This window comes from Lampetra planeri, chromosome 1 (genome assembly GCF_965212315.1).
Source record: "Lampetra planeri chromosome 1, kcLamPlan1.2.h2, whole genome shotgun sequence".
Taxonomy (NCBI): Eukaryota; Metazoa; Chordata; class Hyperoartia; order Petromyzontiformes; family Petromyzontidae; genus Lampetra; species Lampetra planeri.
Genome location: NC_136107.1, coordinates 10419935 through 10433998, shown reverse-complemented (window position 1 = coordinate 10433998; position 14064 = coordinate 10419935). Strand labels below are relative to the sequence as shown.

Below are 14064 nucleotides of genomic sequence, written 5' to 3'. Positions count from 1 at the left end.
TTATCTCGGTTTAATAGCTGAATAGTGGCTTCTGACTCACATTCACAACGAGGGTTTTAATGTACTTCCGTAAAGTGGCTTTGGAGGTTTCAGCCATATTGGTTCTGGGTTTATTTTTTTTTGTGCTTTTTAATGCGTTTGGTTTTGGCATTTTTAGGTTAAGTAAAATCAAAGATCTTTGTTAAAAGAAATGTTATTTCATGTTGCAGTATTGTATTAAATCGCCTGGAGCCATTCAGTGCATTACGATTCACATCTGATATAATGCCCATCAAAATTAAATGGTGGTGTCTTTACGCTACAACGGAATTGCATTAAACACTTTCCCTCTTCTAACCCCTCCGCCCCAGACAATTGACGTTGTGATTGTGTGTCATGCACTGCTGCTGTTTACATTTCTGATGTCAAAGTCAAAATATGCCATAGAGTACAGCGTGGCGGCATGTTTGCATGAGTGCTGTGGCAGGGACATGACGGCTAGCCACGCTCGACGCTGGCATTACTAAGAGAAGCCAAGCCTGCCGTAGCGTCGCCCACTTTATCCTAAGAGCATTATGCCCCAGGCGCAGTGATGCATCTCCATCACCCCGTTTCTTTCGTGCGTGCTTCTTGTGCCTTCAGCAGGCGTGCTACAAGTGAGTTTGGTCTATTGCATGAAATCCATTCAGGATGATGCCATTCTAAATGGATTTAATACAGAATGGTTTGTGCTGTTTTGTATGATATTGAATATCTTTGCATTCGGCCAGGGGATTCAGCAGGTAAGCGAGCAGCTCGCAATCAAAAATATGCTAATTAAAATCCTGTTCGGAAGTTGACCAAGCCCATCATCCCTCCAGGGTTGATATAAAATGAGTACCGCTTCATGGGAAAGTCAGCAGTCATTGTTTTATGGATTTACTTATTCCCACCATATGGAATTTATACCACTGACCAGCAAATCACTTGGGCTTTTTAATCTTCTCTTATGGCATTTAAACACGGAATGATCAATGTATGCTTGTCTTTTTCGTTGTTTTACTTCACATTTTTCACTTAAATAAACATATTTTTTGTAAACAATGAAAGTAAATCTAAGTTAAATCTTTTCTAAAAGAAATTTAAAAAATTTAAGCTGACTGTCATTGTCTTTACATTGAGCTTTAGCTGTAACACTTGGTCGCATTCCACATTAGATGTACTACATAGTGGTTATATAAACATTGGAGTACAATCGTTATGTTAACATGACTTAAATGAAAATGTAGGTAGGAGGGAAAAAAACAGTTTGTTGATGCTGAACCTATCAGTTCATTACAGGCTTTTCGTTGTCTTTACGGAAATATAAGTTGTGTTCGAACCCTCCGTTTGTCGACACAATCTATTCCAGTCCAGTTCAGGTCTAATCCTTTGCATTCCTCCTTCATGAAGAATTGCTGATGTCAATGATGATAATCACGTGAATCCACTGTATTTCAATGCCCGATCAGGCCTAGTTCCAAAATATTTTCCCAAACGTATTCCTATTAATAAAGGGGAGCATTATTTATTTGTACATCATTGCTACAGGTTTAAACTATATTTTGTCATTGTTCATGAAGAATTGCTGATGTCAATGATGATAATCACGTGAATCCACTGTTTTCCAATGCCCGATCAGGCCTAGTTCCAAAATATTTTCCCAAACGTATTCCTATTAATAAAGGGGAGCATTATTTATTTGTCCATCATTGCTACAGGTGTAAACTATATTTTGTCATTGTTGAGTGCGTCAATAAATCGAGTACATTTTGTATTTGTACCATTCTTATAATGTGAGGCTTTTTATAGTGTAAGGCTTTCACAAAGGTACTGTGTTTCACAGGCAGAGTGTAGTAGTATCACAGGAGGGTGTGATGCTACTGTGCCATCTCAAATTAGTAACTTGCTGGTGATTTTTCAAAATAGGCAAATATGGACCATGATACTGGACCACAAGGGCTTGAAGTTTTATTCTTTAAAGCTTAGCCAATTATGTTTTGAAAGAACTCAGAATGGACTTTATTTCAAGTCATAGCTACTATTTAGTGGCAGATGCAAACAAGGTAATTGCACTTTCATGTATTTGGCACATGCATTAATTTCTAGGGATCCAATGGGCACATTTCTCTGGAGAGGTGAGTGAGCAGATCATGATCGGTGTGGGGAGGTCGCAGGGGTTGCATTCTCAGATATGTCGGGTAAGTGATATCTGGGACAGATGGGTGATGACTTCATTGCGTCTCCTGGGAGTGGTCACTCTTTCCCCAAACATGCCCTAATGCTCGGTAAAGTGCACCATAAACATCGTACCATCTGATGCTCGGATCAATGGCAAGTGTCTTCTAAGTCCATTATCGAGTGTGAATATGAACCTGCAGCATCTGCATGCAGTTAAAGGTCTGAATTTTGCATGCGGGGCATGTAATTGATGTTGAACGCGCTCATTTGATATGTTTACAACGATAAGGCATCAACCCACGAGGTCTTGATGCAAGTTTGATGCGAGGATTTAAACACACTTTGCTTCCGCTACATTTTTGGTCCCTGTTATCTTTTAAAAACATGATGACCCACTTTGAATAATCTTAGTACAAGTGCTGGGGAGCATATGTGCTGTACGCTTTCCAGGACATGAGAGAAATCCCCTTAACGGGAAATAGGGAAACCAGCATTAAAATAACATCCTCGTCCCTTAGCAGGTATCTCGTACACAAATGGCCTCAGAGACTAAGCACGCTTTTTCCTTCTGTTGAAATATCTCATGTCTAACAACGTCACGGTCCATCCGGCTTGGACTCACTGATACCTTGAGTGGTTTTGTCTAAGCTCGTCGTTAATGTTGAGACCGTTGTTACTGAGTATTTTGACCAGTTATACCCTGTCGCAAGTGTAGTCACCAGCAAATTTTGTTCTAGCAGGGCCTTGTGCGCATTAAGCAGGGTGTATCTAGACTCAGAAATCCGTTGATGGTTCTTTGTTATTTGCCCTTGAATATATTTTCCAGTAAACAAGTGTGTATGTGTGTGTGTCGTGTGGTGAGTGCTGGCTCTGGCCTTGCCAGGCCAGGCTGGTTCAGACATGGTTTCTCCTGGTCAGGGGCTGCCACTAGCTTGTGTACGTCGCTGTATATTATCTACTGACCTTGGGGTTTACTGGGAATCAGAAGTGGGTCAGCATTCATAGCTTTCGCAGTTGGCAAAGCTTGAGCCCAGCAGTAAGGGTTGCTCTCGAGCAGAACAAGGTATGTGGCTTTCCTGCTCTGCTATACATGGCGTGTACTCAAGCATGAATGTGTTCTTATGTGCTATTTTAAACTTGATTCGTTTAGTTGATGCCACTGTGCTCATAGTCTTTACCAACACCTGCCAAGTGCTGGCAATTGTGTTTAGGTGAAATTATATATTTTTGTAAGACTAAGTTTAAAAAGCAAAACGTTTTTTTAAATTAGATCAACGTTTAGGTTGATTGGCAGTGTTTTTCCAACCCACTTGAGAGGCATGCATACACATTTAGAAAGCAAAATATTTAGCTTTTGACCACAGTATTTTTTACGTGGACTTAACTATTGAAGACTATCAGTGGCACGAGGACAAACGTTTACCCGTTGCCTGTCGAGTGATAAGACCAAAAGGAGAATCGTGTCGGATGCTGTGCGCAGGCCAAGGATGCGTGGATTTATTTAATGTAGATCAGTTGCAGTCGAATGTGATTAAGAAGCACTGGTGCAATTGTTGAAATGTGCAGACAAAAACGAATGGTTTATTGACAAATGTGTTGTCCTGTTCATAATAGGTATGAAAGGTTGCTGATGCCATATATTACATTTGTAAAATGACTTATAGTAGAGCATTATAGTGTGGTACTAATTTATTTCAGTTGATTGTATTAAAACCATTCGTTTATTTTATCAGTATACTTTACATAACCGACTTCATCAAGTTATTTGATTAATTTTGTAAATAGCTAATGCAGTGTGTTGGTGGTGAAATTGTCGTGCAGTAATAAAAAACCTTATTGCTCAGGGCATTTGGATAATGCAAAAATGCTCTGCGTTTATGGAGACATATTCTTAGGTTTTTTCGGTAAAGTCACGTAGGTAAAACATCAAAATTAATGAAAATAAAATAAAATAAAAACAAAAAATCACGACGTTTCGGAGGCAACACAAGTCTCCGTCATCAGGTGGGACCGTCACAGCCAGCTTCAAATCTAGAATTAAGTTTATGGAGACGTTGACTGGCAGTTGTGCCGCCGATCATTGGGCAATAGTGTATATTGTGCATTTCTGAAATTTTATATTTTATTTAGAAAATGCCACACACTATCGCGTAGAGATGAATGGCAATCTCAGGCAGCAGCCTCTCGACAATTACAGTGTGACATTTCATCTTGAGTGAAACCGTGTGGCGTGGTGTGTGTGTGATGGGTTCCGCGTGAATTATTCCGCCTCTTTCGAACTGTTAAGCACAAGGGAATGATTGTCGTATTTTTAAGGGCAGCAGAGAAACTGTGCCTAGCACTAATTAAATAACGTCACTCTCAATCGGGCCCATTAATGAGCTCGGCTCTTTGAAGTTCTGTTCTTTGGCCAGGCAACCTTTAATGAAAGGATATCGTGTGTGGTTTAGCATTAGTGTGAATAATGGAGCTTGTTTCAGGACGTGAATTCATCGTAACATTTTGGTCATACTGAATTTATTTACTAAATAGGTGCACCTGATCTTGATGATATGAAATCGTTTCATCTCTTAAACTGTAACCGATAGAGAAATTACATTTGGTAAATTAAACAGTGCTCATCCTTTATATGTTTACGTAGTCTTGGACATTAAAGTGCGAATAGAGGATCACCTTTGCATTTTCTCATCATTAGAGTGAATCATCTGGAACTACAGTCACTTGAGATTCTTAAGAGCCCTAATTGCCGCTGATTGCTTTGTTGAAATGAGCAATTGAATTACCATGGCTGGTCAAAGTTCTCCGAGTGCATGCCATCCTCAGTTCATGGCAGCTTTATTGTCATTTGGGTCGAGGCATGGGAGACGTATGCGATGGCTAAGATGACAATGGCTTTGTCGGTCATGAATAGCATAGGCCTGACGCACCCCAAGCGGATGACATCATCGGCTCGAGGCGAGAAAGCGACCAATTTCAGGCCGAGCAGCAGGGTTCGCAGTTGCCACGGCAACGCGGAGGCGAATTCCTCCTCGGCAGAAAAAAAAGAGGCTGCGTTCGGTCAGCCGTGCGCGTACGTGTACGCGTGTGCAGTACGCATCCCCGCCGTCCGTGTCAGGGGTCACTGTAGCCAAACAATGGACAAGTGAGTGCACGCTTGTGTTGAGTGCAAATTGCTCGCTCATAGCGAGACGGTCGTTGGGCGCCATCGACGCTTTGAGTGAGGCATGAGCAGCCGGGCCGTGGGCGTCTGCATTAAAAATGCGAAGGTCCATCTGCGAAAGGCTCTGCTTCCGTGAGTTTGGACCGCACGCACTGGGTGCACGTTAATCGTGACGTAAAGTATTTTTGTGGGCGATGTTAATGCACCGGGTTATAACTGTGAAGTGTAATTTTTTTTGCATCTTCGATGCTATCTGGTTATGGCTCACGCTTTCTGCAGAGAGCATTAATTTCAGGGCTTGAAAGCGACCGGCAGTGATTGACCGCTATGCTCCTGAGACTGAATGCAGTGTGTTGATGACATGCCCGCTGCCTTTACCTGCAGGCCTGAAAAAGCAGCATTGCCGTAGCAGCTGTATTGTATTAGCGTAATGGAACATGCACACGCCCTGATGCCAGAATATGTTTTATTTTACATATATTTAAGGTAGCTTTAATAGGGAAACAATTCTGATAACCAGCACTTTCCAATGTGACTTTCATTGATTATCAGTTCAATAGGGGTGTACAGTTTCCTTCCCTTCAATTAAGTATTAACCGCTGAGCAGCACATATTTAATTAATCCAAGGACATGTCTTTGATCGTATCAAAATTCACTGACTATTAAGTCTTTGGATGCAGTTTCCTTTCATTATTGTGTTCATTTCTTTGCAGCTTTGTATTATGTGTGAATGCTGTGCCATTGCTGCCTGTGTATGCACTTGGGCTTTCAATTCGTTGTGGATGAATCCAAGTATGTTCTCTCAAACATTTACTGGACTTTAATTTGTGTCTGAAATTCGTCATGGTGTTTTAAGTGCATTTTTAGTTTGATAAACTGTAGCTTTACTTCCGTTGGTAATACCGTGATACTGTATGATGGACCTCAGTGTTGCTATGGCGTATTTTAATAATTCTTATGAAAATATGGGTAGATTTACATATTTTGATTCAATATTTTAATTGTTCACTAGTTGCCTTTAACCTGCGGTTACATATAACTGCAATAACTTGTAACGGTAAGCATTGTGTATGTATAAATAAGCAAACGACGTACCTTATCCTGTTACAAAACAAAGGTAATTTTATATCGACACCGTACGGCGAAGGCAATTTTAATGTCCTATATTTAAAACGTTGAACAAACTATGAGCTTTGGCAGCATACACTGGAGGTAGAGCCAGCGTGTTCATTGCCAGTAAACGAAGCCTTGGTACATTCGTGCGCGTGTGCAGAGAAGGGATTTGAAGAGGACGACTGCCTCGATGGCAACAAGCCGAGCTCGGCCCAGGCGCAGACCTCATTCCGTGTGCCCACGACGAAGAGGGTCCCAACAAACACGGCCGGCGCCAGTGCCAGCGCGGCCCCATCCCGGCGACCCACGCTGCCCACCGCTGTGGTCCGGCCCACCTCTGCTGGTAGGTGCCTGCCTCACTCATACCTACGGGGGCCTGCAGCACCGTGTGTGGCCCTGCCGCTCCTCGCATTGGGGTTGCGCCTCCTCACTCGATTCTACAGACTGTCGTCGATTGCTCTCGTCCTCAAGAAATTAAGTCCTGGACGTAAATTGGTGTAGGATTATAAGACTAATGAATGCTGTACAATGTCAATTAAATTATTACAGCACTCTTAATGGTTTGTTGATGAGTTGGAATGTAATATGCATCCGTAATTGGCAGTTGATTGGTGCCCACTTTCTCTGGGGAACGGTGCATAAACGTTACTCCTGTGCACCATATCTTCTCCATGACCTAAAAATGTGCCTGGAGAAAAATTAGCCTTGGCTTCAAGTTGATATTTAGGACAAGTCTTCACTTTGCACCTCGCCAAACGCTTGCCCTTGGTGGTCCACCTACCTGGTGAGCAGCCGCACACATGCACGTGACCTGTGTGAGGGCATGGGTTGCCAGATCGGTTGACTGGAGGAGAGAGAAAGGTCATCCCTCAGGGCCATTGTATATTGCGTTCGAGGGTTGCCTCATTATAATGACTTGCGTGGTCCTTTATTTGGTACACTGGGTATATTATTAAGATTTTTATTTAACTTAATATAAAATGCTTGTGCACGTGTACATCATATGCCGGCTTTCCACTCGATAAAAAAACTATGTTTTACAATCACGATAATACTAAATGCATTATTTTCCTGGAATTGTACACATTGCCATGGAATGCCACTCCTGCAGATTAATCTAGGTTTTCTATCTCATTATCTTAAGCCTTTCTCAGCTGCATGTGCTTGAATATTAATAACCAGGGAAATGTCCTCTTAGTGTGAAATTTGCATTCAAATGACAGAAACATTAGTGCTTGGTGATTATTTTCTCTTTGCATTGACAAATGCTGCTGCTAATGTAATTTGCTGCACTGCTCACAAAGGTTTGTGGATGTCTGCAGTGTTATAACAATAAACATCTAATTAATGTTATCTTTTTTTTCCTTCCAAAAGCCACAGCTGGAGCCGGCGCTGTGGACGAGGAAGATTTTACTCGATGCATAGAGGATGTCACTCCCGCACAGGTCAGAGTTTACCCCCCAGCCACCACTAATTAATGAGCTCTTGTCATTCCTGCAGACGGTTCTTGTTTGCCAAGTGTTTTTGAGAAAGAGCTAATCGACATTGTTGAAGTGTTTTGCTTTTGCCAGATGCGGTAACAGATATACCACTCGTCATAATGGTAATTCCCCCAGGGATGTTGTTTTTTTTCTTCAGATTTTCTCGACCCGAGACCTAGAAGAAAGCCTAGCCAAGGTCCGGGAGGTCTTGGCAGATGACAAGCATGATTGGGAGCACCGTGTCACCGCTGTGAGTTGTGAATCAAGAACACAATGGAAATGTTTTTTTTAAGTAAATGGCTTCCTCCGTTTTTACAAGATTTGTCATATAAAAATATCTATACCTCTTTTTATAGCATGCATTTATTTTTGTTTTCGTGAATGCGTTTACTTATGTATTTTAATATAATCTGCTCCTTACTGAAAATTGCATAGGAGACTTTAGACAAAAGCAATTGGGGCTTGATCCTGCACACACCAGACCTGTGTAGAGTTTGACCACGAACAAACCAGTCCTTCACATCCTTTTTGTCAATATGCACTGTGTGTGTGTGTGTTTAACACAGCTCAAGAAGCTGCGATCACTGGTGATTGCCGGTGCCACGGAATACGACTGCTTCTTTCAGCACCTCCGTCTGCTGGACGCCGCCTTGAAGCTGTCGGCCAAGGATTTGCGGTCCCAGGTTGTGCGGGAGGCCTGCATCACGCTTAGGTAGGTGCTGTGACTCCTGCGATCACCCTGCCGAGTGAGTGCTGCTCAGACAGAAGCTCTTGCTCTGACATTAGTCCAAAGGCACAGTAGCGATTGCTGACACTGTGTCTCCATTACCCCCATTAGCCACCTGGCCTTGGTGCTGAAGAACAAGTTTGACCATACTGCGGAAAGCACCCTTCCTACACTCTTAAACCTGGTGGCCAACAGTGCCAAGATCATGGCCACTTCCGGAGTCGTCGCCATCCGCATCATCATCCGGGTGAGCGATTGAGCGTTGGCGCTGCGTGGGGTGGCATGGCTACATGTTTTTGTATGCTCCATTCTGTCGTTTGGCGAGCAAGTGCCACGTATCTGGATGTGCAGGTTCCATCGGATGCACATACCTGGAGCTTTTACTGTGTCTTTTAATGGCTTGCTTGCTCCTGGATGGAATGTTCATTCTGGATTTGAAGTTTTCGTGAATGTAGGGATCCATACTCTTTGGTTCTTTCGATAAAGTCACGTAGGTGTAAAAATAAACCCCTTAACTCCGGCATCTCTCCCACTTCAGCATAAAATGTTTTTATTGCTGTGGTTGTCACGCCTGATGATGATTGCTTGTGTTGCAATCGAAACGTCGTGATTTAATTAATTTATTTTAATTCTATTTTTTCACCTACATGACTTTACCGAAAGAACCAAAGAGTATGGATGGAATGTGTTGTAAAAATATTAGTTTTTCTATGTTTGCATTGCAATTGGTCGTGTATTACGTGAGCTGTAGCTGGAGTAAATTATGCCGTGTGAAAATCTGCTGGTGTTTTGTGTGTATGTTGAACTTTAGCAAACCAAGTTAATCGGAGGTGTCTATGGATTGACAGCTGTGTACGCTGTTCAAACCGAATGCTGCACCTCGCTTGCAGAGTCACCTGTCTTGTGATTTGATGCTTTTTTAAGAACTTGTTTTCCTTTTGCAGAATACACATGCGCCGCGTCTAATTCCACTCCTTACAAACAACTGCACATCGAAATCTGTTGCAGTACGAAGGTATGTTCTTTGCAACTGTAGAGGTATAAAGACTATAGACAGTTTATCTCCATATATATAAAAGGCAAAGCTGTGAATATGTGTGTCTGTTTAAAATGTTTAGTGTACTTGCCGACATGCAACAAACTGGAAATTTGCCATGTGTGTACTTTCCAGACTGTACACCATGCAAAAATTATAAAAATACACTTTTGTGTTTTTTTTTTTGGGGGGGGGGGGGGGGGGGGAGCTCAATAATGCATCTACAGTGATCCCTCGTTTATCGCGGTTAATGGGGACCGGAACACCTCGCGATAGGTGAAAATCCGCGAAGTAGGATTGGCCCCCTAGGAATTTCCGTATATGTGTGTGTGGGTACCAGAATGTTTAAAATATGTATATTTATACTTTATATATATATATTTTACTTGAATCTATTTAATTATAAAACCTTAATATTATACATTCTCTCTCTCTCTCATACGATACGTATTATGGTTTTCTACACTCACCAATGACAGTAGTATCTTGAGACTTGACTCCAGTAATGACGACGACGACGATAACAATGACGATGACAATGACGACGATGACAGACCTGTGCAGTTCGATGAATGTGATGATGAATGATGATGATGATGGTGTTACTGCACAGGTATAATGAGGCCTTTAAATCGGTTCGAATAATCCGCGATGCACTGAGGCCGCGAAACTTGAACCGCGAAGTGGCGAGGGATTACTGTATATTCTTTTTTGCACGGCAAGTGAGCTATGACGTCACATCTGTCATGTGACCCGCGCATGTGGAAGCGTAACGCATTGTAGTGTAGTGGTAAGCGCGCTGCGCTACGAACCCGGCGACCCGAGTTCAATTACCACTCACGGCCACCACCGGTGACGATTATTTGAACTGGTCCTGGACCTCCCCTAGGTCTACTCGGCCTCAAACGAGTAACTGGTGTGCTGTGTAAACATCGCCACTGGGGGGACAAAGGTGGCCGGGCGTGGTGAATTCAAGTTCCGGGCGAAGCCGGGTAGTAAAGCTCGTCATCTATATGACAGCGCTGCACCTACAACTGCAGAGCTCACATCAGTCACTAGGAGCAGTAGCAGCAGTTAACCATTTTCTGCAGTACGTTACACTGAGTTTTTCTGTGCCTCTTAAAGTGGTAGTCAATAAGTCTGGGTGTGTGGAGAGTCATAGGGTCATGGTTCATCCACTTTGCTATATTGCTGATGATTACTATTTAATTAGTAGCCATGCACACACTAGTAGTAATTAATATCCCAACTTTGCTTGGACCTCTCCTAGCTTGACTCGACCATTAATTAGTACTCAAGGCAGTGTGTGAACATCGGCACCGTGGCTAGTCATTGTTCCTGCCATACTCGTCCCTCCTGTGCCATGCAGCTTTAATGGGTGCTTCATAACAGCCAATTACTGGCCTTATAGTCTATGAGGCTAAATGAGTGTTTCTGTTTGTGTGTCTGTAGACGCTGCTTCGAGTTCTTGGATTTGATGTTACACGAGTGGCAGCAGAACACCTTGGAGAAGTAAGTATTGACACAGGCTGGCGCCTGCCCCGCTATATGAACAGTAACATGGAAACTGTTCATAATTAATACTTTCTTCATTGTCGTGTCTGTTATACTCTATTCTGGTTAAAACACATACTCTATAATATAAAGAATAAATATCTCCTGAAAGTTATTTTACACTGGTTTAATGTTTTTATTTATAATTTCCCCAGGCGGTAGGCAGTGATAGATAGTCTTTTACATCTGTGATATGTATGCATTACATTGGTTGTAGTGTCAAAATAATGTGAGGTATCTAACAGTGGTGTGTTAAACAAGACCGCTTTGATTCAGTCGAATCTGGCTCTGCTGATGACACTATATTGAAACTGGTCCAGAGTTTGCTTGTATTCAACCAATGCTGCTGAAGTTATGCACTCACAGGAGGCCTCGTCGCTGATGGCATGTGTACAAAATATGTGGAGGGACAGATGTGTGAAGGAGATGTATTGTCTACTTATTTTGTTCTTTATTAGTGGTCCTGCAGTAGAACCTAAACATTCTTTACTGCCAGTGATCCCAGTTATTTATTTTTCCTAAGTCCACAGAAGTTCTTTATGTTGTGTGAAAATGGCCATTGCATAGCACCTATTGGTGTTTAGCCACTACGTAGGCACTTCTATTCATATCACTTACAACAAGACATTGGAAAACCAGTGGCTGATAATATTTGCCTAGCTCGGATAAAATGCAGAAGCGAATGTAGGAATCCGACCCCATATTCACTTGGCACGAACTACTTATTCGCTGATTACACTGCCATTAAGTAAATACTTTGTGGATGATGCTTTTGACGCCTTAACGTGCTCGGTGTTTTTTACAGACATATCGGCTTGTTAGTGGATACGATCAAGAAGGGAATCCACGATGCCGACTCAGATGCTCGTATGGAGGCAAGAAAGTGAGTGTGCATTACTGTATTCCCAACAAATCAACATTGGATTGTGGTATAAACATTTAACTTATTCCATTTTAATGGCAAATAAATAAAGTCATTGTGCATTTATTACATTCATTTACTAAAAAGTATATTTAATTATATTATATTGCATTTCTTACTTGAGAAAAAGTCTACAAATTTTAATCGTCAGCCAAATAGTGTGTTTATTGCTAACATCTCCCTTTCCTTCCTTGCCTCCTCCCCTCCCTTGTTATCTCCACCCCTGGTTAAACTTATTTTTCTCTCTCTTTTTGCCATCCCATAACTCCCGCAGAGCATACTGGGGCTTGCGAGGCAATTTCCCGGCCGAGGCAGAGACCCTGTTCGCAGCTCTGGAGCCCAGTTACCAGAAAGCCCTTCAGAGCCAGCTTCGAGGCTCCTCCAGCGTGGGCTCTCTGCCACGCTCAGACCACTCCACCTCCTCCTCCCAGGAGAGCCTCAAGTAAACACACCCAGCTGGCCAAGCCACACGTGTGCAATCTGTACGCATTCTCTGTCATGGGTCTCACATGCTAGTGTGTGCCGGTCCTTGAGCACGCACCTGCATGCCACTTTGTTGGCATCCCACAGCACTGACGTGGTACTACAGCAGAGTGTTCACAAAGTAAACCAGGAGTTAATGCCTTCTGCTTGTTCGTGGAGTTGGGCGACCCCTGGAATGCAGTGCAGAGTATTGCAAAATATTTATGGTGGTGTTAAATGGGTGTAAAAAAATCAATGATTCCTACTTGTAAATGTCAAAATGTGATTGTCTTGCAGTAGGCCAGCGTCTGCCAAACGCCCAATGAGCAGCCCCTCAGCAAACGCAACAGGCAGAGGTAATGTGGCACACACTGACTTTTTAATGTTTTACATATACGACTGAAGGAAGCATTCTTTTTTATAATCATGAGGATGTAGTTTTATATGTAGATTTATATTTCTGAAGAGTCAGGTTCAATGTGTATTAGAAAACATTTTCAGGCTCTAGGAAAAAGTGTTAAGAAGTGAAACCACCTGTCCATTTCTTGCATCAAGCCAATGTTTTCATGAGGATGCCCATCAAATATATTTTACGGCCCTTTGTCATTTAAGTGCTGGATAAAGGCCTCCCTGTGCCTTGTTGGTTTTGAGGATATTTTGTTCATACTTTATCATTCAGGTTGGGGAGCTGTGAACTCAAGTGAATATGTTTTAGAGTACTATCCACTGCACCACCGCTCCACCCCATGCCTTTGCATCACCCCTTTTTGAATTACATTGGGTTACATTTCTTGGAATCCATTAACACAGCTTGTTAAAAGCAACAACACTGCTTTCATATGCACAGCAGTGACCACCATTTGATACATTAAAAATTGCCAGCAAGTTCTGTGGATACTTAACGAGTCTACCTTTCCTGCACTTGCTGCTGCTGTGCGTGGTACCGCAGCCTGCAGTAGTGCGTGATTAACGTTCTGTGACGTGGCGCGGCCACGCTCGCTGTGTGTGCAGTGTCTGGCTCCTCCAAGTCGTTGACGGGGGTCCCGGCTACTGGCTCACTGACTCGCTCCCGCAGCGACATCGACGTCAACGCGGCCGCCAGCGCAAAGTCACGCGCCACTCCCCCCTCCTCCTCGGCCGCGCCGCCCGGCCTGGCCTCCCGCAGCGCCGCACAGCCCAGATTTGGTGCGGCAGCCGCCCTACCACCGGGATCCTACGCCTCACTCGGTACATCTCGCAAAAGCCCTTACAGGCACACTGCTGAATTCGTTTTGTCGTGTGGACTGGCAGACAGCTTTGCAATCAGGAAGTTTAGAGGAAAAAGGAGGGGGCGCCACTTGAAGCCCCTTGAACCCTGTTCAAAGTAGCAATCACACTGCGCTGTTGGTGACTTATTCGCAGCTTTCACGGAGTGACACCAAGTTTGTATT

General features: G+C 43.1%; 1 protein-coding gene across 20 annotated transcripts in view; it reads left to right on the top strand.

Annotated features, from left to right (window-relative positions):
• Positions 1 to 14064, top strand: part of LOC144717543 (CLIP-associating protein 1-like) — an 83792-nt gene that overhangs the window by 22127 nt on the left and 47601 nt on the right. For 17 of the 20 annotated variants that reach the window (XM_078593093.1, XM_078593047.1, XM_078593000.1 and 14 more), the window contains 11 exons: positions 6613 to 6795; positions 7827 to 7897; positions 8091 to 8183; positions 8500 to 8645; positions 8772 to 8907; positions 9605 to 9675; positions 11149 to 11208; positions 12056 to 12133; positions 12447 to 12614; positions 12932 to 12990; positions 13646 to 13861. In XM_078593093.1, coding sequence (XP_078449219.1) covers positions 6613 to 6795; positions 7827 to 7897; positions 8091 to 8183; positions 8500 to 8645; positions 8772 to 8907; positions 9605 to 9675; positions 11149 to 11208; positions 12056 to 12133; positions 12447 to 12614; positions 12932 to 12990; positions 13646 to 13861 — 1281 coding nt within the window. Of the gene's footprint in view, positions 1 to 4318; positions 5471 to 6612; positions 6796 to 7826; positions 7898 to 8090; positions 8184 to 8499; positions 8646 to 8771; positions 8908 to 9604; positions 9676 to 11148; positions 11209 to 12055; positions 12134 to 12446; positions 12615 to 12931; positions 12991 to 13645; positions 13862 to 14064 lie in introns of those variants that run through there. The other 3 variants (XM_078593056.1, XM_078593109.1, XM_078593118.1) reach the window with 3 other exon arrangements.